Source organism: Pseudochaenichthys georgianus, chromosome 9, assembly GCF_902827115.2.
Source record: "Pseudochaenichthys georgianus chromosome 9, fPseGeo1.2, whole genome shotgun sequence".
NCBI classification, from domain to species: Eukaryota; Metazoa; Chordata; class Actinopteri; order Perciformes; family Channichthyidae; genus Pseudochaenichthys; species Pseudochaenichthys georgianus.
The window spans coordinates 21266248-21292495 of NC_047511.1; the positions used below are offsets into that span (position 1 = coordinate 21266248).

Here is a 26248-nt window from a genome sequence, read left to right on the forward strand (position 1 = left end):
TGATCTAAACCTGTTTTTTAAATTGCAGATGAGAAAACATTGCTCTTGCAGTGTTGGATATTCAAAAATATATTTTGATAATACCATACGAATTAAAGAAAGATGCACATGTTTGGCTGCCTTATCAGTGCATCATTGCATCCTGTAGATTACATCTCTAGCTGCTGTATTACTTTGACTTCTAAATGTAGTTGTTAAAATATAACCTCCTGAGTTTCCTGCTCTATATAAGACAAGATACATCTTTACAAGCACATATGCATTAATATTGTCATTAGAAAGCCTCATATTTACATAAACGTGTTATAGTATTTACTCCCTCGAAAAAATATGACAGACATTTTGGGCCTGGTCTTTGACTTCATTTCATTTCAAACCTTTATTTAACCAGATTGGTCCCATTGAGATCATAGATCTCTTTTTCAAGGGAGACCTGCATACTTCATACTTATAAAGTGTTATTGGAAATATAACCATAGATAACACTACACGAATCATGCACACTGTCAGAAGGCTCAAAGCTTGATTTGATTTCAGAGAACATGAGTTGTTGTGCCTCAGATGAATCTTCCTCCACGGTGTGATAAAAAGTGTTGTTGTTGTTGATGCATGTCATCTGTTGGACGTCTGGTCTGTCTCTGAGCACTGTGACTGACTGTGAACAGTAGCCTGTTTCAAGCAGGACACTGGAGAGAGATGTGATTAGAGCAGAGGACTGGGGAGCAGGAGAGGGCGGTGCGTTCAGGGGAGCAGGAGAGGACGGTATGTTCAGGGGAGCAGGAGACGGCGGTGGGTTCATGGGAGCAGGAGAGGGCGGTGGGTTCAGGGGAGCAGGAGAGGGTGGTGAGTTCAGGGGAGCAGGAGAGGGTGGTGGGTTCAGGGGAGCAGGAGAGGGCGGTGGGTTCAGGGGAGCAGGAGAGGGCGGTGGGTTCAGGGGAGCAGGAGAGGGCGGTGGGTTCAGGGGAGCAGGAGAGGGCGGTGAGTTCATGGGTGCAGGAGAGGGCGGTGGGTTCATGGGAGCAGGAGAGGGCGGTGGGTTCTGGGGAGCAGGAGAGGGCGGTGGGTTCAGGGGAGCAGGAGAGGGCGGTGGGTTCAGGGGAGCAGGAGAGGGCGGCGGGTTCATGGGTGCAGGGTCTCTCAGTGCAGATGTTTCCTTCAGAAGAGGTCTACTGTTCAGGATCTCTATGTCACAGGTGCTGCACTCCTCCACCTTCAGAGCCTGCAGCCTCTCCCCAGTCTGTGCAAACAGAGGGGATCTTAATGATGCAAGGCAAAATGTGTGCATTACATTAAAGGTTACCTATCATGCTTTTTTTAGGCATATATTATGGGTCTCAGATATATACAAATATATAAAAGACATGTCTATGATGTGTTTTGCTCGTTGTTTCTGATAGAAACGTCTCTGGTAGTGCTGTAGGTCCATATTTCCGATATTACATCATATCGGACACAAATCTGGATCAGCTCCGTTGTACCCCCATTTTTAGAGATTGGTTATGGAGGAAAAGAGAAAGGGTTTTGTTTTCTGACACTTTGCGAGTTCCCTAACACACCGGGGACACATTTATGTATAAAATACATTAAAAAGTGCATTTTGCATGATAGGTCCCCTTTAATGTACACAATTATTTCATTTTTCATTACTGCACATATTTTATTCCAATTCTATTTCTACAATTTCAATCATGTTCAATGTAAATACTGCTATATTTTACTATATCTTTATATGGTTTATTATGGTTTTCTTCAAATAGTTTTCAATCTGTGTTTTTAATTATCTTTCAACACCAAGTCAAATTCCTCGTATGTGTTAACCTACCTGGTATTAAACCTGTTTCTATTTCAGATTCTGAAAACACATGGGTTAACTACGGCCTGTAAAGTAGTGGCTTTGTTGTGCATTTTGCTCCAAAAAGAATTTCTAAGGAACTTTCTGTGTTCACTTCTATTCAGACTCCAAGTTTAAAATGGCTTCTGTTAATCAGAAGTGTTTTCACACCTTGAATTGCCCTGGGTAACATTTGAATTGCCATTGTCAGAGAACTACGCCCATAAAGTGGTCGAAGACAGTCCAAACATGAGAAACTCGCCCTAATCCAAAACTAGAGTGTGTGTTACAACTCAAATGTGTTAATGTCAGCAATTATAAAATCAGGAATTGTTCATAGACCATTTGGGAACTGTGTTGATGAAATGAACAATGCATGGGAATAAATAATAGTTCTGTATACTATTTCAGTGGTGTGTTTTTACCTCGTGCAGGAAACTGTCTAACTCAGGAGTTGTTATGTTCATACCAGCCGGGTAAGCAAACATCTCTCTCAGCCCGCTCTTCAGACTGGAAGAGAAACAGAACATTAGAAGATTGAAGAGAGAGGGAAAGATTCAGCATTACCATTTAGGTGAAGGTTAAAAGATCAAACTACTCACATTTTTCTTTGAGGCCACAGTGCAATGATGCAGCCCAACAGTAACAACATGGGAGTCAGTATCTTGGCCAGGTGAGTAGAGTCTTCAAAGAGAGAGAAAGGATGAGCAGTTCAAGTCATTTATTCAAGTCTTTGTAATGGAATCTGAGAACTTTTTAAGATTGAATGAGAAAGGACAATAGTTAAATCAATAAATGGTTGTATATCCAGGATCCACCGGACGTTATGGAGCTCACAGTTGGTGTTGGTCCTGATGGTAATACTGGTGGATTGTCCAGGCCCCCCCTTAGTGAGAGCGCTCACAGAGAAAAGGTATTTGTGGTCTTGCTGAAGACCCTCTATGGTCACAGACTTCCTCCGAGGGTCTAACACAGACACGTTGAACAAATCTAGATGTACACAAGACCATAAATGCCTTGTTTCATGCATCAGTCATTTACAGGCTTTCTTTTTGGGCACAGAAACAGATCAAGATGAATAATTATCAACAGTTGAAGCTTTCCTCCACACTTACTTGCAACATGACCTGGCAGTGTATCAGTCCCTGCTTCTTGTCCTGTTACCAGGTAACCAGTGATGAATGCCGTGTGAGCCGGATCGTCCTCATTGTAACTCCATTCCAGAGTCACAGATGAGGAAGTACTCTGAACAGGTACAAGCAGAATCGGGGACTGTACAGATTCTGAGGAAAGTCGTTTTTTGAGGAAGGAAGACAGATAAAGTTCATTAGAATTAAAACAGCTGACTTTAAGCAATAACTAACCTTCCTAAATGATACATGAATCTAGAAGGACATTTTATGTTACACCTGCATTGTTGTGAAGATGTCAGAATCTGCTGCAAAAGTTTCAATTTCATATCTTTTTGAATTTACGAGATGAAAAGGAACAGGAAACATGATATCTTGTGTTTAGATGATCTGGAGAATGTCTTCTGATAAGGACATCCGTGTTAAATGTAGCTGTCATGCTTTATTAAATTATTTATTTTGAAAGCATGCACTCAAAACTTGTCTGTTGAGACCTCAGCTCTAAAAGCAGGCCTCAGACTTTTGTACTAGATGACAGAACACCTGATTAACCTCCTAAAGAAACCCTCAGAGCAACATAAACACAAATCGAGACAGATTTCCAGAACAACTTATGAATCAGTAATAACACTCACTAAGCTCTTGTGAGTATCCCTTCTGTACTTCCAGTAGTCTGTGTCCATGTTCTGTGCATGCATATATATTAAATGTATACTTACAACCTGCTTTGAAATTGCCTGCAAAATAAAGAAGTGACTGTCAATAACAACATTTGAAAAACACGTGAAGGATGCATGTGCAGGAAAATACCAACACAGAGACTTACTGGCAGGTAAGAACAATGTTTTGTTTCCTTGTTTCACATTCAGCCATTGCACATTACAAGGCACAGCGTTTCCCAGAATGCACCACTCCACAGTGTAGCCACAGGTGACTGTATCAAGCTCATCCCAGGTCAGATTAAAACCAGCAGGGCTGCTGCTCAAACGTCTCTTTACCGGGAGGATTTCTGGAGAGAGACATGCATTTTTAGACTGTGGCAGACTGTGGTGTTAAAGCAAGAAGGGTTTAAGAGACGGTCAATTCAAAAAGGAATATAGGTTTCATCCTACAGACATATTTAACATAAAAGGACTACTGGGGAGTCCAAAAATAGTAAAGTGTTAACTTAATTATACTAAAAACATTATTATTTATTAAATTAATCAGAATTAGAAAACATTTTATCTAATCCAAAAATCAAGTACCCCAATACATGGTAGGATAAAAGATTAAGAAAAAACATTTACATACAATGTTAAGTTGAAAACTCAAACAATGAACCAAGAGAATGTCAGCCGAGTCCTCGCTGCTCACCATCGATGTCCTTCTGGGGGATGATGATGTGAGCTGGGATGGCGGAGCCGCTGTGGAGAAGAGCCCGGACCGTGAAGTCATACTGTCCCAGATTAATGGAGACCTGCGCCTGGGTTTGTCCACTGTCCTTCCACTCAGTCCAGTTTAGACTTCCCTGCGACCACTGAACCATGAAACCTTTGATCGTGGCTGCTGAGTCAGGAACATCCTGAGAACAAAAGTGGGTGTCAAAGTTGAAAAATGCATCATGTGGTGACATTTATTTTCTATGATTTAACCAGACATTCTGTGCTGTTATGCCAAAATAGAAGTTTGGAGAATATTAGACAAGCATAGAGTCTCACATGAGTCCACAGAAGAGTAACTTGACGACTGTTTGGGTCGGACAGCTGCTTCATTCTCCTCCATACATCCAAGGTCACCAACGGATCTGAGGAGAAGACATGAAGATTATTTGTTTACGGAATTAAAATAAATGCCAACTATTTTAATAATAAATGGTTAGTATTTGGCATGCAAAAATGGTTGAAAATATCTCTTAAATATGGAGATTTTCTGCTTTTCTCTTTTTTAAATTATGTTCAACTGAATATCTTTTGCTTTCGGACAGGCAAAACAAAGCATTTAAACACATCACCTGTGACTAGGAAGGGTATTTTTTAATTATTTCCGCATATTTTATTATTATAAGAACAATCGTTCCAAACCAGTACTTATTCAGTCATTGTAAGTGCTAAAACTGTACAACTAAGGGTTTATTGCCCGGCCTTAAACCAACTTGTTGATGTGCGGGACTTGTATCATTTGCTCAGCTGACCATTGTCTTAACTGAATAACACTTTGACATAACCACACCCTTGTATACACCATCACACTACCCTGCTTATACACATGTTTAGTACTCACAGGTTTTGAAGGATCTGGGCTTGGTCCATTCCCCCCAGAGCCGGCCGTCCACAGAGCAGCGCACTCTGGTAGAGTAGGGGGTGTTAGGTAACAGATATTCCAGTGTGACTTTGCATCGACCACTCACACTATTGCACCTCAGCTGTCACAAACACACAGAAAGAATGATAAAAAAATGCAAAAAGACAATTTAATTCCTGCAATATAAACGATTAAGCATTAAACACACTTTGGTGGCACTTCCTGGGTCTGCAGTGACCTGACAGAGGAGGTTCAGTCGGGTCAAGTTCCCATGTACGATCCAGGACACGGTGGTGTGGGTCGCCCCGAGGCTCACTCTCTCCAACTCCACCACAGGTGACACTAACGGCAACAAAAAACACACATGAATTAACATGTGTGATGAGGTTAATCTTCAAGTGATAATAGCAACAACATAATGTGTGTGTGTATTGTGTTTAGATGCCTGTGTGGCCTCTGACCTCTGTCAGAGATGTTGAAGCTGTAGCTCTCCGTCTCCTCTCCCAGCAGGTCCTTCACCACAACATGGATATTGTATTCCTTCAAGTCAGGGATGGCGGGGAAAGTACAAGACGACTGTTCACAGTTGATGGGAGGCTGTTCTGAGTTGCTGTGTTTTCAACAACAAACAAGAGCATGAGAATAGACTAATAAGACATCCTTCAGAACTCTTTGTAGGAATTGTTTGAGAACAAACAGCCTTTCCTGCCTTTATTATCTTGTTTAGAGTGTCCTTTCAGCCTGTCTGCCCAATGGATCCAACAAGAGGCTTTATGCAGTAGGAGCCATTTTATGAGTAAAATAGAAAGGTGTTGCTCAAGCTGAACTCCAACATGCAGGTTTGTCAGATGGTAGTGATAAGAAGAAAATGCAAAAAGTAATACATTTGTGATACACTCACTCTATGTGAAGAGTGCGTGTTTGCGTGTTGCGGTCGTTCTCGTCTCGTTTTCTGCCTGAATCCCAGGTGCAAGAGACACTTGTCATGTCTGAGGTCACACAGCTGATGTTACTGGGCTTCTGGGGAGTAACTACAGTGTGTGAAGAGACACATACTGATGTAAAAGTGATCTGGACAAAACATTACAAAAATATTTGAAGAAAGTACATCAAAACATTTCAGACTTACAACTGATAAAGTTCCAGACATCACTCTGCCTGCCTGTTGTGTCATTGCATGAGATTAAAAGGTATTTGAAGCGCACTGTTGGGATCTTCAGGTTGTGTACAGTGATTGCCTTGACCCCCGCTCCAATGCTCATAAGAGGGTATTTGCTGTGGTTGAAGGACATGCTGGTAATATGGACTCCTCTAGGGGGAACACAGCAGAACATGGCGCTGGAGTTCTCTCTCAGCACCCGATAGTTGGGGAAGATCCTTGTCTTATCCTTCGCCAGGGTTCCTACAGGTCACAGAACAGAGAGATGAGCGGGGTGCTGTATCTTTGATCCCCGGTATGTTCTGGGGCCACTGAGGGTGAACATAATGTTGCCACTGTGCATTGCGACAGATATTTGCAGTTGAGAAACACTGATATAAAGATTGGTGAAAAGGGAAGTAAAAAAAGCCACACTCTTACCGAGTGAACACTCACTTATACGATGTGATGATTTTATCAGTGAAAAAGTGCACATAAGAAACCAGTTTTATATCCATTTATAAACTTTGTTTAACTCATTTACACTGACAACTGACAAAAGCACAAGAGTAGCATCATCTTACTATTGTTTGTTTTCCAGTTACTCCAGGGACTCGGGACAGACTGATTATAGAATCGTCGTATCCTGACTGAGTGATCGACACAACCCAGAGGCACGCCTGAGGTCCATGTCCAAGCATATTCCACATGATCCACAGAAAAAATACTCAGATTTTTCTAGAATAGCAAAAATAGGGAAGAATTGTACATGGATTTCACAGGAGCATTTGATTATTTATAAAATTCCCACACTACATGCTGTTATACACTGTAAAATATTACCATGATTTCACAATATGTAGCTGTAATATTTTACAATAAATTACTGTTTTACCACTTTACAGTCTTTACCTGTAATGTTCACAATATCACACTGTAATTTAGAATTTCACAGTGAAATCAATACAGGCACAGTTAATTACTGTGAATATACAGGATCAATGATTACCAGGATTTCACAACATGTTACTGTATTATTTCACAGTAAAATACTGTATTCAGACCATCCTGGTCTGTAAGGTGTCCTTGAGAGTTTTGAAAGGCGCCCATAAATAAAATGCATTATTATTATTATTATCCTCTGTGATAACACAACACATTAAGTGATTTTCTTGCTTGGCTTTAAATACTAATTTCTTTATTTGGTGCAGGTTTTACTTAAATTGAAAGGGGCACCGCTGCATGTGCCTTAAAATAAATGAGGCGACATATACATCTATGTAAAATTGAAATGGTTGTCTTGGCTTATTGTTTTCAGGTGCATCCTGGGCATTAATCCTGAGACGGGCTGGAAAGCCAAAAAGAGGCATGGCAATTTAAACCCCCATGTCAGCACATTCTTCAGAACAATTGTTGACTTTGAGTGGATGTCTGTGTAGACATGTGTTAGGTGCTCCCCTCCTTGTTTTCTGTCTCCCTGGCTCCGCCTCTGCCCAGGTGCACCCGGGCTGCAGTCGGATCGTTTAAAAATCAGCTCCTAAGTTCTAACCCTATCGTCTATTCCTTGACCTCTGAGTGAAACGTCACGGGGTTAAGGGATAGTGGATAGGAGAATCCAAAAGGACTTAGGAGAAGAGACTGCGGTACTTTAGAGAATCGAATGCACTTTCACTATCCGACGTGTTTATGATGCGCCAGCGGACGTCCTGAATGTGCGTCTGCTGCTGTGGGGAAACCATGGCAACCACAGTTTTCTATACAGCGGACTACAACATGGATGTTCAATAAGAACGAGGGACTGCTGTGAACTCATCTGGAGACTCTGCTCCGTGCTCTGATGCTGTTGCTTTGCTTTGTGAACGTGGACAACAGAGAAACATATTCTTCAGGACCAAAGCTGGAATTGAAATAAAAAAGGAAAGTGAAACTTATGCTCGTCACCCTCTCCCTCCGGTCCACATTAATACAAATGATCCCAATACGTATGATTGTATGAACTAAAGATCTTAAAATCAATCCAGATGTATTTATTATAAACGTTAGGACTCTTAACATCTATCACTGTGTATATCACCATTCAAACATCTTTAGAAGCTGAACAAACCCCACACAGCTCAGTGAAGACTGAGAGATGTTGACTTTATTTGATCATTTCAGTAAAAACTAACGTTCATATTTCTCTCTTTATTATAATACTGATGAACGTTCAGAACAAAGCACTTTGTAACTTACCACCTATGTTTTAAAATGCTTAATAAGCACCGTAACTTTCATGATATAATTTCTCGGTCATAATCGGTTGTTTCCGTGAACGACCGGCTGTTGAGTGACGGCAAATGCTGCGGCTGCAATGCATTGTGGGGCAGCATTTTCTCCTTAAGTTGCCAAAGTGCTTTGTTTTGAACGTTCATCAGTATTATAATCAAAAAGAGAAATATGAACGTTAGTTTTCACTGAAATTATCAAATAAAGTCAACATTTCAGTTTTTACTGAGCTGTGTGGAGTTTGTTCAACTTTTAAAAGATGTTTGAATGGTGATATACACAGTGATAGATGGTAAGGACTAACGTTTATAATAAATACATTTGTATTGATTTTAAGATCTTTAGTTCATACAATCATACGTAGGCCTATTGGGATCATTTGTATTAATGTGGACCGGAGGGAGAGGGGGACGAGCAGAAGTTTCACTTTCCTTTTGTATTTCAATTCCAACTTTGGTCATGAAGAATATGTTTCTCTGTTGTCCACGTTCATAAAGCAAAGCAGCAGCATCAGAGCACGGTGCAGAGTCTCTAGATGAGTTCACAGTAGTCCCTCGTTCTCAGTGGCGTTTCTATATGTACAAAAGTGGTGGGGCACAAAAAACTCAGATGTCTAAATATAAGCTTCTGCAGAGAGGTTCATGGCTGGTGAAACACTGGCACTGACTCTTCAGGTTTACAAATATATTAAATCAAAATATAATATTATTTTCAAAAGCTTTTTGTCTGATGCTTCAATTACCTTTAAACAGACAGTTCAACAGAAGGATACCCAAAAAAATGTAATTTTATCATTTAAATATTGAATTGTTTTCTCTTAGTAAGATCCCATTTTCAATAAAATTGCAGTCTTACCTTGACTTGAAGATTAAGTCCATTTGCCTATCCTTCTGGACAAAAATCACTATTACTTTTTTGTAAAAGTCCTCCTTATCTTCTTGTAGTTTCAAAAGTCTATCATAAATCTAATCTAATCAATAGATTTTTTATTCGAAAATGATAAAGTAGGGTAGACATGTGGATATTATCCGGCTGAACAAAACGTACATTTATCTAACAGCTACGTTTCCCACAGATCTTATTTTGAGCTATTTTCTAAAATCCTATGGAGAAATCTCGTTGCTTTTTTGTGGAGGGAAGCCATGCGCAGCTTACTTCCTGGTTTTAGGACGCCTCACTGCAGCTCTCTCTCCTCCTCTTCACACACCACACTTTTCGCGGCACACGTACTTACAGCCAATCAGCTCTGAATTATGTGAGATGACGTATGGTGGGGATGGCAGCACTTTGCCCCTATGGTCATTATTTTTTGCCACACACAATGGCCCATTCCCAAACCGTGTGTGGCTACAGACGGAGTTCACTCCATCACGGAGGGGTAGGGTCGAGGGAGTGGTTTGGGATTGGGCCAATAAATAGGAAAATACTCTGAGCATGCGCAGTGTAGTTTTTGCAGTCACCGTTCACTTAGACAGTCAGAGGGAGGGGCAGGATCAGGTTTTGTCCCACATGGCTCTAAACAGCTCAATAGTCACACACTGTAGACACTAATTAGAAGAGCACAGACTAAAACAGCAATGTACAGACGAATCAGATTATTAAACATGATCTTAGAATATATTTTATATATTTTTTAATTTATTTTTTGCATTTTGTTGTAATCATTATTTTAATACTTTCTGCTGACACTAGGTGGGGCTGTGCCCCACCTGCCCCTAATGACCAGTCGCCACTGCTCGTTCTTATTAAACATCCATGTTGTAGTCCGCTGTATAGAAAACTGTGGTTTCCACGGTTTCCCCACAGCAGCAGACGCACACAATGACGTCCGCTGGCGCATCATAAACACGTCGGATAGTGAAAGTGCATTCGGATTTTCTAAAGTACCGCAGTCTCTTCTCCTAAGTCCTTTTGAATTCTCCTATCCACTATCCCTTAACCCCGTGACGTTTCACTCAGAGGTCAAGGAATAGACGATAGGGTTAGAACTTAGGAGCTGATTTTTAAACTATCCGACTGCCAACCAAGCGGCAAACTGTGGGGTAGAGCCGTGAAGCCAATACGGAAGTGTCACACACTGCAGTTCATATATTGGCCGATAGGCGATGGCTGCAGAAAGGAGCAATTTCCATAGACCCCCATGTTAAACTGCCCAACTTTACAGCAGAAAAAAACATGTTTCTCTCCCTGGCTCCATACATTTTATTATCGATATAGTTAGATTCCACCTTCATGATTATGGATCTGAGAGTGAATTGTTTTCTAACGCGACCCTTTTATTTATATTAGGTCTTAAAGTGTGTGCATAAATTAGGGCGTGGTCACGTTGAGTGACGGCTCTGTCAAGTGCCTGCCGCTGTTAGCTTCTTGTCTCTCTGCTAGCTGCTCCGTGAAGCTAGCTACAGGGACTCTGCCTGCCCAGCTCATCCAGGAAACACAACTTGTAGCCGGCCGTGGTTGTTTGTTCTTCATGCTTATATATCGGACTATTGTGACTCGCTCTGCGGTTAAAACAGACGGTGCATGAATGCGGTAAGTAAAATTTGAGTGCTGTATTTTTGTGTTAATGATTTTAATCAGCTACGTAATGAATGGTAAGGCTTGGGTTAGCATGTAAGCTAGTGGTAGCTACATCGGTGCTAACGATTGTAATCGTACCCTCCAAGTTAAAATCATAGACTGTATATATAAAGGTTAAAACGAAATCGACAAGTGTTAAGTGGGATAATATTGTTGAACAAACGGCTTCTGTTTGAGGTTAATAAAATAAGGTTACATCCTTGTAACTTAGAGATATTTTATTATGTAGGAGGAACTGTATGCATCGCTAAGGTTCATTTAAATTGGCTATGCTCAAGTATGTAGACAAGTTAATGTCGAAGTAGTTATGTGAAATCAACCTCACAATAAGATGTGTGTATATTACAATTATTAATGTCATATTTCAAGATGATTACTTAGATATTACAATATGGTTGATTGAGCTGGAGTTCATTATTGAGCTTACACGTTAACGTCACAGTCATCTGAAGAACGAACCCAAACCTTGTTGTTTTTATTAATTGCATTACCAAATGGGTATCAAATAAACAGTAAGCATTGGTAACACAACTTCCAAAGTTACAGTAAAATAAAAAGGACCCTGACTCGGACAATACACAATCCAACATGTCCAACAGAAGAGAATCAGTTATATTGTTTGTACACATGGTACTTTACATATATATATATCTGTTTGTTTAAGGTGTCCAGGTGATGCAGACAGGCTGGACCAGAGAGTGAGAGACAGAACTGGACTCCTCACAGCAGTGAACTTCAGCAAAGGTACAAAGACTCTTTTTTTCATACTGTACAAAGAATCAATAAAGATATTGGTTTAAATGAATGAAGTATTGACTTGAATACACTGATATAAATTCCAATAAACAATACTAAATACTAGATCACCTACACATCAGTTATGTTGAGGGGTTTTTCCATGCAAAAAGTTACATTTAGATATTTAGCAATATGACTTTGTCAGCTTTCTAATGTAATGTATTGAAGGCAAAGATTTATCTCTCAATATTGTCTGTAAAAAACGTGGTAAAAGTGATTCTTTCAGTGAGACAACAGAGCAAGCTTCTACAGTTGCACTACGTTTTGATAACAGTTAAATATTATTTTGATAATAACATATATTTCAATGTTGATGAACATCATACTGTTCATTCATAATCTGATTGTCTTTGTAGCTCATTGTTTAAATAAAAAAAAAAACATTACAATTACAAAATAATGATATCTACAGCCCCTAAACACACAAACACACCGCTTTCATAAATAACACACTTGTTCTGCAATAATATGTTTTATGTTTCCTGTCATTTTTGTTAGGAAAGGACATGCCTGAAAGACACGACATGTTCTCCTTCTCTGAAGGTCAAGAAGAACATCCAAGAGGATCATTAAAAGCTGATGCTATGAGATGTTAAGACCAGTACAGGACATTCACTATAAACAACTTTTATTGTAAAAACAGTCAGCTGATCGAATGCAGCTATTTCCACAGCTACACTCCATCAGCTGATTATTTCTATGTGCCTCACTTTATGAGCTTCACATCACTTGTGCCTTGTACCGCAGAGTTTGCAACGTCACAAATAAATGGGGCCAATCTTCAGTCAGATGTGAATGTGTAATCTAACATGTTCAGTAAGAATAATGGACAAAAGGAGAGCAAATACAAATACAGTTTATTGAAATGTGAACCAAAAGTTAATCAAATGTTTTAAATAAAAAGCAAATATGGACAGAAGGTGTACACCTATTAAATGTATAAGTAAACACATTTAGTCAAATAAAGTGACGGACTAGGCCTGTGCAGTTGGTATCAGCTTTGCCCAGCATGGGCTCCTCCATCAGCCCTGGTCCTCCTCGCTCCAAACCAACAGACAGGACGTCCATCACACGGAGGTTTCTCCCTGAAGTCTCTGCAGCTCTCTGGACACCATGCTGTCTCAATCCGTCCACACTGAATATGAGAGGGGGGAAATGAAAATAATAAATGCTTTAGACAATAAGAAACATAAAGTTGACTGTTGAGTTGCTCAGTTTTTTTAGATTGTCAATACTATTACTGTATAACTAATATCTCAGGTTAAGAGGCACATTCAAATAAAGATTGGTCTTTAAATACATTTTGTCTTTTGAATTGTTTGTCTAAAGTCAAGGATCTAGAACTGGTACTTAGTTTGAATAATACAGTCTGGTTATTATGCTGTTTGGAGGAGGCCTCACAGGTAAGAGCACTAACTAGCTAACATCACATGTACCTTAGCTTGACTTAAATGTATTAAACGTATGGTTAAGTGATATCAAAATATAAATAACTAATGTCATGCAAACATATTAATATTTGCTTGATTCCAGAGTTGAATTTAGCACAATTGCATACAAACGTTAAGGGGTTTTAAGATTCTGAAGTATTATGCTAAAAACTCAATAACTTAGATTATTATTTATAGTTTTGCTGAATAGTTTCATGGTTTCATCAATAGTTTCATCTTACCTTAGAAACGTAAAATGCGACGGCAGTGTGCAGATGGGGAGCATGTTAGCTTAGCTTGGTAGCTTCAGCTAGCTCTGGAACTTCCAGCTGGATGGCAGCAGGTCCCGCCTCGGCTCCGCCTCTTTGCCCTTATTTGGAGAAGGCGGGAGTTGAACTCTGACATCACTGTTGAGCCGTTAGTGGCCGACTCCGCCTACTAAGGGCTTCACGGCAACTCTGCAGAATCCTATGGGTGACGTCACGGACCCTACGTCCATTTATATATACAGTCTATGCTGCCAACCCAGTCTCACGGCATTTCGTGTTCACCAACACGATTTTTAATCTATTGATTCGTGTTCACAATCACGATTTGCCCCTTTTTTTCGTGTCGCACAGCACGATTTTAAAAGCAATGTATTTCTACTGGTAACGTGTTTCATGCCTGCAGGCTGCAGCACGTCTTTTTCTCCGGTCGGGTCGTGGAAGACCGGAAGCTGTGTGGTTTATAAAAACATGTTCTTACTCAATATCAAGCCACAATTATTGCTTTTATTTTAAATCGTATAATTTCGGACTTTTGTTGCCGTCTGTGAGGAAAATAAACGGGGCTCAGAGCCTCAGGATACTGAAATCTGTATTTTTAAATATTTTTTTCCTTCTAATTTGTTATTCTTTTCAAAATAACACACTGTTATTTACTCACCAATAACACACAATTATCCTTGCTTTTATTTATTGGTTTAATTCCATAACCTCTGGCTTTTTTGGTGTCCGTCAGGAACTGAATTTCAAGATAAAAATAACCGGAAACAGACGTAAGCCTGTAAGGGACATTTCGAGCATCATTGCGATTGTCAACATTTCTGAGTTTAGGATGGCCGAAAAGACTACACTACCCATAATCCCCAGCTATCGTTTAGGACTACAGTTCCCGTAAGGTTACGCAGAGCGTCAAACAGCTGTGTGAAATGGAACGAAACCACGCCAGATTATCCAAAACTAGAATCGAACACCCCCCCAGAACTACACATGCTGGCTATTGTGTTTCGCAAAATGTTCTATGGGACGTCTCTACTGAACGTTTTCGTTTTTCCCACAATTAGAAGTTGCCATTATTAAACACATTGGTGTTATCAAATGTAAAACATATAATTAATAAATGGGTGAAAATCACTTGTGTCCATAATGCGCAGCATTAATATATACCCACATGACAGCTCATTGCTACTTTGTAATTCTACTCCACTACAATTCAGAGGTTAACCTGGTATTTTTACTCCACTGCATTTATTTGAGTTACTTTGCAGATTCTGATTAATTATGTGAAATATAAACAACCCTTAAATCAGACTTTAGTTACACCTGAGTAAAATTCAGGTATGGTGATTGTCAAGTGCCAACAATCAGGAGAAATATTTGATAGTTGGTGCTTGAGAAGACTAAACATGTATCTGCAATTGACATGAATGGAAACAAGTAATAAAGTATATTCATTACTCGTTATTCTCTACTAATAGTTAATTAAAGACTGTATATTATGGCTATTTTGCACATTCCTTTCAAGATTTTCAAAGGTTTATTGACATATCATACACAACTACGGTGTAGTTATGCAATGAATGAAAAACTTGGGTCACAGGTTCCTCAACAGTGCATTACAAGACATCTATCAATATGTGTGTACCTCCACCATTAAACTGTCATATTCTGCACATTTCTTATTCTATCTACATACATAAGAGTATAATTAATGTGTATAATATCAGTTAAAATAAGTGCTTCAATATAGTTAACATTGCAGGAAAGCAATATATTAGACGTTAATTACTTTGTCAGGCTTAATGTTTAATATTTAATGTTTAAATAAAGGTTAATCCGTTTTTCTGTTTTGCACCTCCTCCTATTAATATCTGTGTACATCCTGCACTAAACTGTTTTATTGTAGAGATCACTTATAGTATCTTCTTGATTTTGTATATTCTATATTTATACTTTCCCCCTATGAAAGTATGTACTCTTAATATTTTTGTAATCAAATATAACACATACAAACAATAATTCAATAACGTGCTTTAACCACTAGGAGGTGCACACAAGGTGCACACAGCCATAATAACTTTGTATTATTAGTGTGTATGTACAACATCTGAAGATGTATAGTTTTATGCATGCTTTCACATCATTTTACAGCATATTGCTATACTATTTCAGACTCAGTATTTACATTCTTACATTCAAAGAAAATCAGTAATATCTTTGAAAACTACCGCAGCCTTAGTCTGCCCCTGGCTCCGGATGTCTCGCCTATCCTAACGCCGGAGACACTGTCCTTAGAATACCTCTTTGCCATTCTGAGCTGTAGGCCATATTTTTGCAGATGTGTTTATGTTTAGCCTGGAGGACCTGGTAGTCCAGTTTTTGCGGCTTTATTTTGTTTCCCATAGGGTTTATATTTGATTTTTGTTTAGGCAGGGGAGTTCTGGGTCCTACGGCCCGTGGTGTGGCTGGCTCGGGTTCCCTCCTTCTGTTTGTTCCTTTTGGCCAGTCCTCCAGACCTCTTTTTGTTTCCCGTTTCGCTTGTGATTAAGTAATTAATTAAGTAATTAAGTCTTGGATTGCAGAGTATGAATGTCCTCTAGCAATTTTCAGACGATATATACGTGTGTAAAGTTTGTGGAGGCAGGAGGAAAAAAGCTTCCGCGATCACCGTCTCCTTCGTTCCTCCAAACCCCGCCCCCTCCCTGAAAATAATGAGTGACAGGCTGATAGTGACCCGATGGAAACTTTATTATTCACTTCATCACTGAGATATAATGAAGCTAATTTAATCTCATACATTCATGGGATTTATGCAACAGTAAGACAGAGAATGTAAGTGTGCACCCACATGCACTATTTTAGTTTGTATATGCTGTTGTAAATACTCCTGTTGTCTGCTGTGTTCAGACTCAAGTCCTGTGTGTGATGCCTCATTCAGGACATTCAGTGTCCTTTCTTAACAGAAGACCGTGGCTAGAAGCTGCAGCTCGACTGCAGAAGCAGTAGCTTTTTGTTTTTGAGGATGGAACAACTTCACACACGGAGGCTAGACCTATACAATTCATTTGTTTTGGTTTATAAATTAATGTCAAGACATTTATGTTATTGATTTCTGAAGCACTTTCTAAATAATAAAAAGAGAGTTCATATGTATTTACTGCATGTATGCATTGATGAAAAATAAGCCATGTGCAGTAATATAGAAAATTGAGGATGCAACGCATTGGTATGAATCGTGATGCACCGGGATATCGAACCGAATCGAATCGTTGACAGGATAATCGTAATCGAATCGAATCGTGAGACCATTGAAGATGCACAGCCCTAGTATTTTGACATCAGCACAAAGCATAGAGATAATTACTACAAGACAATCGGTCTTTATCCTTTTTCAATATGAGAGAGATAGCAGCCTGACGCAGCGTGAGAGGAAGTGAGCCATTTTGCAGCGATTCGTGGAACATGTTAAGTAGAAGCGGTGAAAGTGTATCTGAAAATGTTTAAAAAAATTCAGCAGGGAAACCGTCAGGGCCAGGGCTTTTCCCATTCTGCATAAACATTAAAGCACTTCTAAATGTGTCTATTGTAAATGGTGCATCCAGATTAGATGCCACTTCAGAGTTGATAGAAGGGATATCTAAGGAACTAAAAAAGTGTTCGTACTGTGTTTCGTTGTCTGGGCACTCAGAGGAGTATAATGACGCATAAAAATCCCTGAACTGACCGTTAATGGATTGAGGGTTAATGGTTGGTCCAATATGTGTTAATTTGGGCGATGTGCAATGATGAGGAGGGTTGCCTAATCTGGTGAGCAAGCAACCTACTTGGTTTATCTCCAAATTCATAATAATTATGGCGTGTTTTAACAGGGACTGTGCTGTTTCGTTGGAGGTCAGAATGTCATATTCCACCTTTTTTGTGAGTAAGTCTTTGAAAAGATCAGCATCAAGTGTGTCTACACACTTTGACTGCAGCTCTGCTATATCCTTGGAGAGAGTGGCCTTGTTTTCCATAGAAATCTTTCTCTGATAAGCAGAGTAAGATATTATTTCTCCTCTTAAGTAAGCTTTACATGACTCCCATATGGCTGCTGCAGATATATCTGGATTGACATTGGTAGATATGAAAAGATCAATACGACTGTTAATTGTGTTAATAAAGTTGGTGTCAGAAAGTAGCAATGAATTAAAGCGCCAGGGAGAGAGGGAAAGCGATCTGCCTGGGAAGGAGACATCCATGATGGTTGCATGATCTGAAATTACAATGGGACTGTAGGAACACGACATGACAGAGGAGAGGAGTTTACTATCAATGAGAAAGAAATCTATTCGTGAGAACGTTCCATGAACAGGAGAGAAGAATGAGAACTGCTTGGTGCTAGGATTAAAAAAGCGCCAGGCGTCTGAGACGGCATATTGTTCCATGAACAGCTGGATTACTTTAGATCAGGGGTGGGGAACCTTTTTCCTCTCAAGGGCCATTTCAATTTTTTCAACATCCTCCGAGGGCCGTACAAATTATTGACCTCTGCTTAAAAAAAACTAAAATCACAGCCCATTCATTTCGCCTTTCTTTCAGGCTGTGCAAAGAAAAAGCAACCTCTTAATCCAGATATTTTACCATGACTCGCGTATGCATGCACGTGCACGGTGTGGCATGACAGAAAAATATGGACAAAAGATGTGTGCAAATGTATTTAGTTTCCATGTGGACATGACAAGTGGGGGGGGGGGGGGGTACCTAACCTCCTCTATGGGGGTCTGGGGGGCATGCTCCCCCAGGAAGATTTTTTTTTAAATGTTGAAGTTAAAAGCATCAATCTGGTGCATTTTGAGAGCAACATTAGGAGATCTATGGAAACATCTCAACACCCATTTGAAACAGAACTGTAAGCATATTTACTTTTTCTTTATGGATATTTTACAAATCACTCTCCTTTCAAACTGTATTCTTGTTTATTAATAACAACTTTTTTTTTACTATCATATAGTATTTTATACCCGTTTACTTTATTCTCTTATTTTTTTATAACTATAATGATCATATAAAGATGTGCCTTTACCTCACTGGTTGGAGAAAAAGCTTCTTATATTCGTTAGCATAGCTAGCTAACCAGATGCTAATAACAACAAAGTTATTGACTGTAATGATCACTATGACAGATCGCCACTGGGCTTTCAACTAAAGACACAGCCACTCAAAAACTGCGGCATGTGTACTACAGCTTCAAAAAAACAAAAAAAACGGAGCCACGTTCTGGTGCTCTCCGTCAGAACTGCACCCCTGTCAGAGGAGACATGTACCACGTGATGACACGTTAGGCTCGTGTTGTGTTCAAGGACCCTGACCTTGGCCAGGAAAAACAGGCACTCGCTTTGTTTAATTTGTTTGCGGTCAAGATTTCTTTAAATTACCTCGAGGGCCGTACAAAATGGTCTCGCGGGCCGTATACGGCCCGGGGGCCGGAGGTTCCCCACCCCTGCTTTAGATGGTTTAGATGAAGCATAAGGCCTGTTGGATGAGCGATCAAGCGAGGAATCAAGACAGCAGTTGAAGTCACCACCAAGGATAAGCTGATGAGAGTTTAGGTCAGGGAGAGAGAAAAGAAAGTTCTTAAAAAAATTCTCATTATCCCATTTTGGGCCATACACGTTTGCCAACACCAGGTTATTAGCCCCAATTCTACCTGTAACAATTATAAAGCGTCCATTAGGGTCTGAAATGACAGTGGACATTGAGAATGGGATTGATTTATGAATTAGAATTGCAGCCCCGCGTGCCTTGCTTGAAAATGAGGAGTGGTAAAGTTGGCCTACCCAACCTCTCTTAAATGTAACGTGATCTAACGGCTTAAGGTGGGTCTCTTGTAAAAAGGCTATTTTAGTGTTAAGGAATATAAGATGGTTGATCACTTTGTTACACTTAACAGGAGAGTTAAGACCTATAACATTCCAACTAGTGAATCGAACTGCACCGCATGGTGCAGACAATGAGACTGTACTAGTCATATGCAGGGATTGACGGTATGGTTGGAGATGCATCCTCCATAAATGCCCCCGCCCATCCCCACCTATGACTCAGAGCCAGAACCAGAGAGAGAGCCATATGGATTGTAGCAGTAGCACATAGATAATAGTAGAAAAATACAGTAACAGAACGCACAATAAAACAACTCAAAAAACAGTGACGAAAACACCCCACAAGCAACCCCAAACCCCACTGCTGCTGCAAGAAGCAACAGCGTGAAACTCACTGATCCACTGATCAGCATCATTTGCTACTTCGCTCTTGTAGAGTTCCGCCATGGAGCTTTTGTACTCTGCTCTTTCCTTCAACACATCGCTAATGTAATCCTCGTAGAGTCGGATCTTGTGCTCCTTGTAGAACAGCTCACCACGTCTACGAGCCTCACGGATGAGCAGGTCCTTCACTTGGAAGCGGTGTAGGCGTACGATGACAGGTCGTGGCTTATCTCCTGCAGCAGGCTTGGATGCGAGGCTCCGGTGGGCACGATCGAGCTCAGGTGGTGAAGAAAGGACCTCCTTGCCAAAGACATCCACAAGTAGTTGGGAAAAAAACGCGGTTGGTCGTGGACCTTCAAGCGATTCAGGTAGGCCAATAATCCTGATGTTTTGGCGCCTGCTGCGCCCCTCCAGGTCGGCTAGCTTAGTTTTCAGCAACACGTTATCTTGTTGGAGGGTAGAGCATGCATTCTCTAAATGTTGGAGACGACGGTCCACCTCCAGGGGCGGACTGGCCATCGGGACGAATCCCGATGGGCCGGTACTGAAGTGGGCCGGTCGGACGATGTGGGCCGGCCGGTAACCGGCAGGGCTCGACATTAAATGGCCCGCTGGCCCGAAGGCACTATTTAGACACCCCGGGCCAGCATAACGTACTTTCCACTTGCCCGCTCGGGCCACTAAAAATATAAAAATGGTCCTGTGGTATTGGTATTTTGACTAGCAATTTAGTTAAATTGTTTCGTTTATCAACGCTACAACATAGCGTTCCGTGAGTCGGTTGTCGTTGTTGTTGTTGTTGTTGTTGTTGTTGGGTGAAAAGCAAACAGCTGTTTGCTCCGGAGCGCAGCGGGAGTGAAGCGCTGCTTCACTACAGACTATCGCGCCACCTAACCATTCGCCAAATGTTTTTAATACCAGCGGTAGCCGGCCAAGCGCCGGGAAAAACACAATCTTCAAATAAAAGAAAGTCACCGGAGGAGTTAAAGGAGAGTGACAGGGAGTATGTGAAGAAGAGGGAGAGAAAGTTTCAGCCAGCTTGATCGATGGAGTTGGCTGCATGATTATGATTCGACAATTATAAAAGTCGGGTAGACATGTGGAGATTATCCGGCTGAACAAAACGTGCATTTATCAAACGGGTTTGTTTTCCACAGACCTTATTTCCAGCTATTTTCCAAAACCCTTGTCGAGGGAACCAGCAGCTGACTTCCTGGTTTTAGGACGCGTCACTGGCTGCACCTCTCAATATGATGCCAATATAAACAAGGTCTTCTGTCGGCTCTGTACATCAATGCCGACCTATGCTGACAAGTAAGTGAAGAGTAGACAATATAAAGGTATTGGCAAAATGTCCCAGCAGTTTAGGATAATGAAGGTTCTAATCAAATCTAGTACATAGCCATTACATGTCTAACTCCTAATGACAGGAAGGCAGAAAGTGCATTATACAAATAATAATAATAGCAGATATTTTTTAACAATGACCACAATATCATTATTTTAATAAACCAAATATGAACAATTGAGGAAAATGAGGAAGAACTGATGATTAAAATGTTGTAGTACAAGTAGTAGCCTAATGTAGTTAGTGCATACATTACTATTGCAACACATGTTAATTTTCTTCATTATTAGTCGATTTTTTTTTTGGACGAATGCTCCGGGCCAGTGGTTACAATGGTGGGGCCAGTGGTTACAATGGTGGGGCCAGTGATAATACAAGTCCACCGGCCCGGAGGTAGACATTATTTACCCTTAATGTCTACCGCTAGTAAATTGTCTACCCCCCCCAGTCCCCCCGACAATCACCGGTATACCGCGGTGGGCCGGCGGTACCGAAGTGGGCTGGTCGAGAGTCCCGGGCTGATTTGTAGTCCCAGTCCGCCCCTGTCCACCTCATTAGAGTTGTCTTCCAGAGAGCCGATCCTTTCCCCATGGCCCGCTACAGTCGAGTTCAAGCCGTCCAGTGTCGTTGTCAGCGCCTCAAAAGATGACTTAAAGTCGGCAGATATTGCTTTCCTGTGCTCAGCTAACAGGGAGCTAAGTTCTGCTAGCGTAACACTAGCAGACAAGGAAGACGGGTCTTTATCCTGCTTGCTTTTCGTTTTAGACATTTGTCGAGGCCAAAAAGGTGGTCAGCACAGTTACACTAAACTTTTGAAAACAAAAATACTTAAAAATGAGAAGTTTAAAAGGTAAATATGAAAGTTAAGTCGTGGGAGCGAGCCACCTGCACGTCTACACCGCACACCTCATACCGCAGATTTGTATATTTACAGTAAATTACTGGCTACTGTGTTGCATTACTTCTACAGTAATAGTGTTAACACAGGGGCGGCGCCAGGGGGGAGCTAGGGGGTGCAGGATTGCCAAAGCACCCCCTAAGCACCCCCAAGAAATATATTTTTTTTTTCTCCGAAAATTATTATTATTATTTTTATTAAATTAAATCAGAAAAATTATTCATTACATCAATGCAAATGTGAAACAAACAAATGTTTGACCAAAAACATAAAGCCAACACAGGTGATATGATTAGGCCAATGGCCAGCAACCATTACATTTTTGACCTACTCATAGGCTAAATTACTTTGTGACACTTGAGTGACTTCCTGTTAGCTGGAGCCCCAAATTATTTGCTAACAGCAAAGTGACAAATGGATCGTTTTGTAGTCCTTAAACGTCCACGTGTGGACACTCAATCAAAACCAACTGAAAGCGAGAGGGATTGTGCACATAATAGGCCTCGTGAGTACAAGTAGCTTACTTCTGGGTCTCTGTGTTTCATTCAAGCTCTGCTCTGTGTGTGTGTGGCACGAGCCATTTTGTGTGCGTGCGCAAGCGAGCGAGAGAGAGAGAGAGCGCACCGGTGGGTATCTACCGGAGATCGTTGTGGTTAGCATCTGGTGCTAGCTAGCCAAGCTAACGGATATAAGGAGCTTTTACGACAACAAGGTGGAGGGAGAACTCTCTCTTGTCAGACGGAGAGTCTCAGATAACCTCAGCTCAGGTGAAGTAAAGGACTCTCAGTGTTTAGATAGTTAACTGTAATCTAGTTATCTCAGTGGGTCTCAAACGGTTTGTATTTTAAAAGGGGAGTGATTTGTAAGATATCTATAAAGAAATAGAAAATCTGTTTACAGTTCTGTTTATGTATGTGGAGAGATGTATCCATAGATCTCATCATTTTGCTCTCAAAATGCACCAGATTGATGCTTTTAACTTCAATATTTAAAAAAAAAAATCTTCCCGGGACCCCACTAGAGGAGATGAGGACCCTCCTAGAGGAGGTGAGGTCCACTCCCCACTTGTAAAAATAGCACTTTACCCCTACTTACACCTGTATGCCGTGAGCTGATTACCGAGCATTCATTGTAACAGTCGCGGGTACACTGTGTGTGCGTGTGGGGAGTGTTGCAGTAGAAAATTCAACTGTAGCGCTGGTACATTAATGGGAAACCCTTAATGTTTGAGCACCCTCTATGAAACGTCAAGCTACCCCACAGCACCCCCTAGAGAAAATCTCTGGCGCCGCCACTGAACATACAGGTAATTACTGTAATTTATGTACAGCAAGGTACCATAATACCACAGCTCTGTACTGCTATATCACAGTAATTCCATGGGCATGGCAACTGTAAAGTCACAGTATTTAGTTGTACTTTTATTAGAATTAACTGTAAAATATCGACCTCTGCAGCTCATCCAGAATGCAGCGGCTCGTCTGGTCTTCAACCTTCCTAAATTCTCCATGGATGTATAATAAGAACTGGATACAGCGTGGGAGGCGGGGCCTCATTCATTCCTATGAGAGTTGCTCATTAGCGCATGATGACAAAATGGCCCAACTTTTGAGAGAGCGAAACGTCACAGATTACCCGGCATGCCTGAGAAGTACCCGTATGTGCACTCAGAGCATGCGCAACTTTAACCACGCCGCCCAAAAGGCTCGTTCACATTAAACACGTGAATTTGCGTACACGTACAGCACCGCGCGTTCATGACAGCATGGTACTGGATTTATATTAACGAGGCGGCAGTTAGCAGCTAGCGTCTAGCTAGTAATTATGCTAAATTACACATCAATCGTTATGTACTTTTATATTACGCTGACATCATGATACTTGGGTGGGTTGTACATGAAACCACTTGGTAATATATAAAAATGTATATGTTGAAGCCTGTTATGATCAATTGTGAGTTAAAACTTTATCTAAAAAGTAAAGCTGATGATGGATTACTGTGGTGGAATTAAAATAGCCTATTTCTTTTTTAAATGTGATGGAGTAAAAGGATAGTAACTGTGATTATTCATGTTAAGTAGCCCACAAGTAACTAAAACAATTGCAAGTGCAATAAGAAGCTACAGGAACGTTAATCTACGTCAGTAATATTAACTTTATTTAATACAACATTTACGGTACAAGATTTACATCATACAGCCCATGTAGTATAATATTTTACAAATGATGAATTACAGCAAACATGTGCAATATATCCATTATTACAGCTCCGTGGGCTGGCAGTAAGGCGATCTGGGTCCGTTCTTTGTGCATCCATGGGTAAAAAGAAACTCATGTAGTGCTGAACATGTAACATGAACGTGCCGGGCAGCGCGGTCCCGTGGGTTAGATGCGCGTTCATAATGCCGAGGGAAATAACTCTCAGAATAACGTTATTAGCATATTTTTACAACTTGAGGAACGAATGTTTTTAATAAGGGCTATACAAACGTTCATACTGGGTAGTTTATTTAGTTTAAAAAAAATTATCCAACGAGTTACAGACCACTCTTTCCCAATGTAAGTCAATGGGAAAAAGTTTTTCCGGGCCCAGCAACCTAAATGAAGTGTAGTACCGCCGTTTGACCAGCACGAATATTCTCATCAGACTCCGGCGCACTTCCTGGGGCTTGAAATTCTCCCACACCACGCTGCTCCTCCGCTCCCCCCACTGGCTTCCGGTAACTGCTAGAATCCACTTCAAGACAATGGTACTTGCGTACCATGCTGTGAATGGATCTGGCCCTTCCTACATCCAAGACATGGTTAAACCGTACACCCCAGCACGTACACTCTGCTCTGCATCAACCAAACGGCTCGCTGCACCCTCGCTGCGAAGGGGACCCAAGTTCCCATCAGCAAAAACACGTGGGTTGGCTATCCTGGCTCCAAAATGGTGGAATGAGCTCCCCATTGACATCAGGACAGCAGATAGCTTACACACCTTCCGGCGCAGACTGCAAACTCATCTCTTTCGACTCCACTTCGAGCAATAGAACTATTAACAAAGCACTTATATACTAATTAAAGACTGGCTTACCCAAAGCCAGTTGAGTAGCACTTGAAATGTTTTTGCTCTATGAAACCTGATACTTATATGATTCTGTTTTCTTCAAGTTTGTATTTTGTTGGTCGAACGCACTTATTGTAAGTCGCTTTGGATAAAAGCGTCAGCTAAATGCAATGTAATGTAAAAATATATACAGTAAATTACTGTGAAATATTTACAGTCAATTACTGTGAAATATTTACAGTCAATTACTGTGAAATCCATGCAACTAGTAGCCAGGAATTTACTGTAATTTTACAGCCAAACATTTTACAGTGTAAGTATCATAGTCCCAAGCAACTATAGAGCTTTTTAATAACACAAAACCCAGACTACTAGTACTCACATTATAAATAACAGTGTGGTTCTCGGTGCGGCCGATCTGGATCTCATAAATATCTCCCACTAAGCTGCTGTTGTTCACCATCCAGTTCACCAAGAAGCTCTGCTGGTCACCCAGAGCCTGCAGATGAGTGATTCTCGGGCTTGGTGGCTGCCCAACTGAAACACAATAAATGTAAAGTACATCACATTTTGAGGAGTTTCAATGTGGGAGATGAGATTTACATCAAACTCACCAGAGTTGAAGCAGCAGCCACTATGATCCTCAGAAAATATGAAATACAATCCAAGCAGGTCAATAAAATATATTATAAAACTTAAACACCTTTCAATACAGAAATGTTTAAAGAAAAAACAGTGTGCCATGCTTGCCGTTCAGCACACACACTGGAAGTCCCACAAGTCAATGGTCAACAGCAGCCAGCCTCCAATACAACCACGTTTTTAATATTAAGCAATAATGAACCAATGAGAGGTGTGCTACACTAATGTTGCCCTGTAGTGTATTAGGCAAGGCAAAATACACACACACACACACACACACACACACACACACACACACACACACACACACACACACACACACACACACACACACACACACACACACAC

At 40.8% G+C, this 26248-nt stretch overlaps 1 protein-coding gene across 1 annotated transcript; it reads right to left on the reverse strand.

Moving 5' to 3' along the window:
* Positions 1–49: 49 nt before the first annotated feature.
* Positions 50–26185, reverse strand: osmr (oncostatin M receptor). Its single transcript, XM_034091442.2, has 17 exons — positions 25873–26185; positions 25641–25795; positions 6967–7120; positions 6374–6646; positions 6146–6275; positions 5706–5854; positions 5453–5586; positions 5224–5365; positions 4662–4747; positions 4318–4525; positions 3788–3970; positions 3597–3698; positions 2947–3114; positions 2669–2821; positions 2434–2515; positions 2257–2341; positions 50–1237 (listed from the first exon to the last, which is right to left on the reverse strand). The coding sequence occupies exons 1-17, from the start codon at positions 26000–26002 to the stop codon at positions 449–451; spliced, it is 3123 nt and encodes a 1040-aa protein (XP_033947333.1). The 5' UTR covers positions 26003–26185; the 3' UTR covers positions 50–448.
* Between the last annotated feature and the right edge of the window lie 63 nt (positions 26186–26248).

Coding starts and splice junctions, on each gene's coding strand:
- osmr (XM_034091442.2), bottom strand. CDS start 26,002: ATGGCACACTGTTTTTTCTTTAAACATTTCTGTATTGAAAGGTGTTTA. Junction 3,971..4,317: donor CCCCCAGAAGGACATCGATG/GTGAGCAGCGAG, acceptor GTCTCTCTCCAG/AAATCCTCCCGGTAAAGAGA. Junction 1,238..2,256: donor TAGACAGTTTCCTGCACGAG/GTAAAAACACAC, acceptor CTGTTTGCACAG/ACTGGGGAGAGGCTGCAGGC.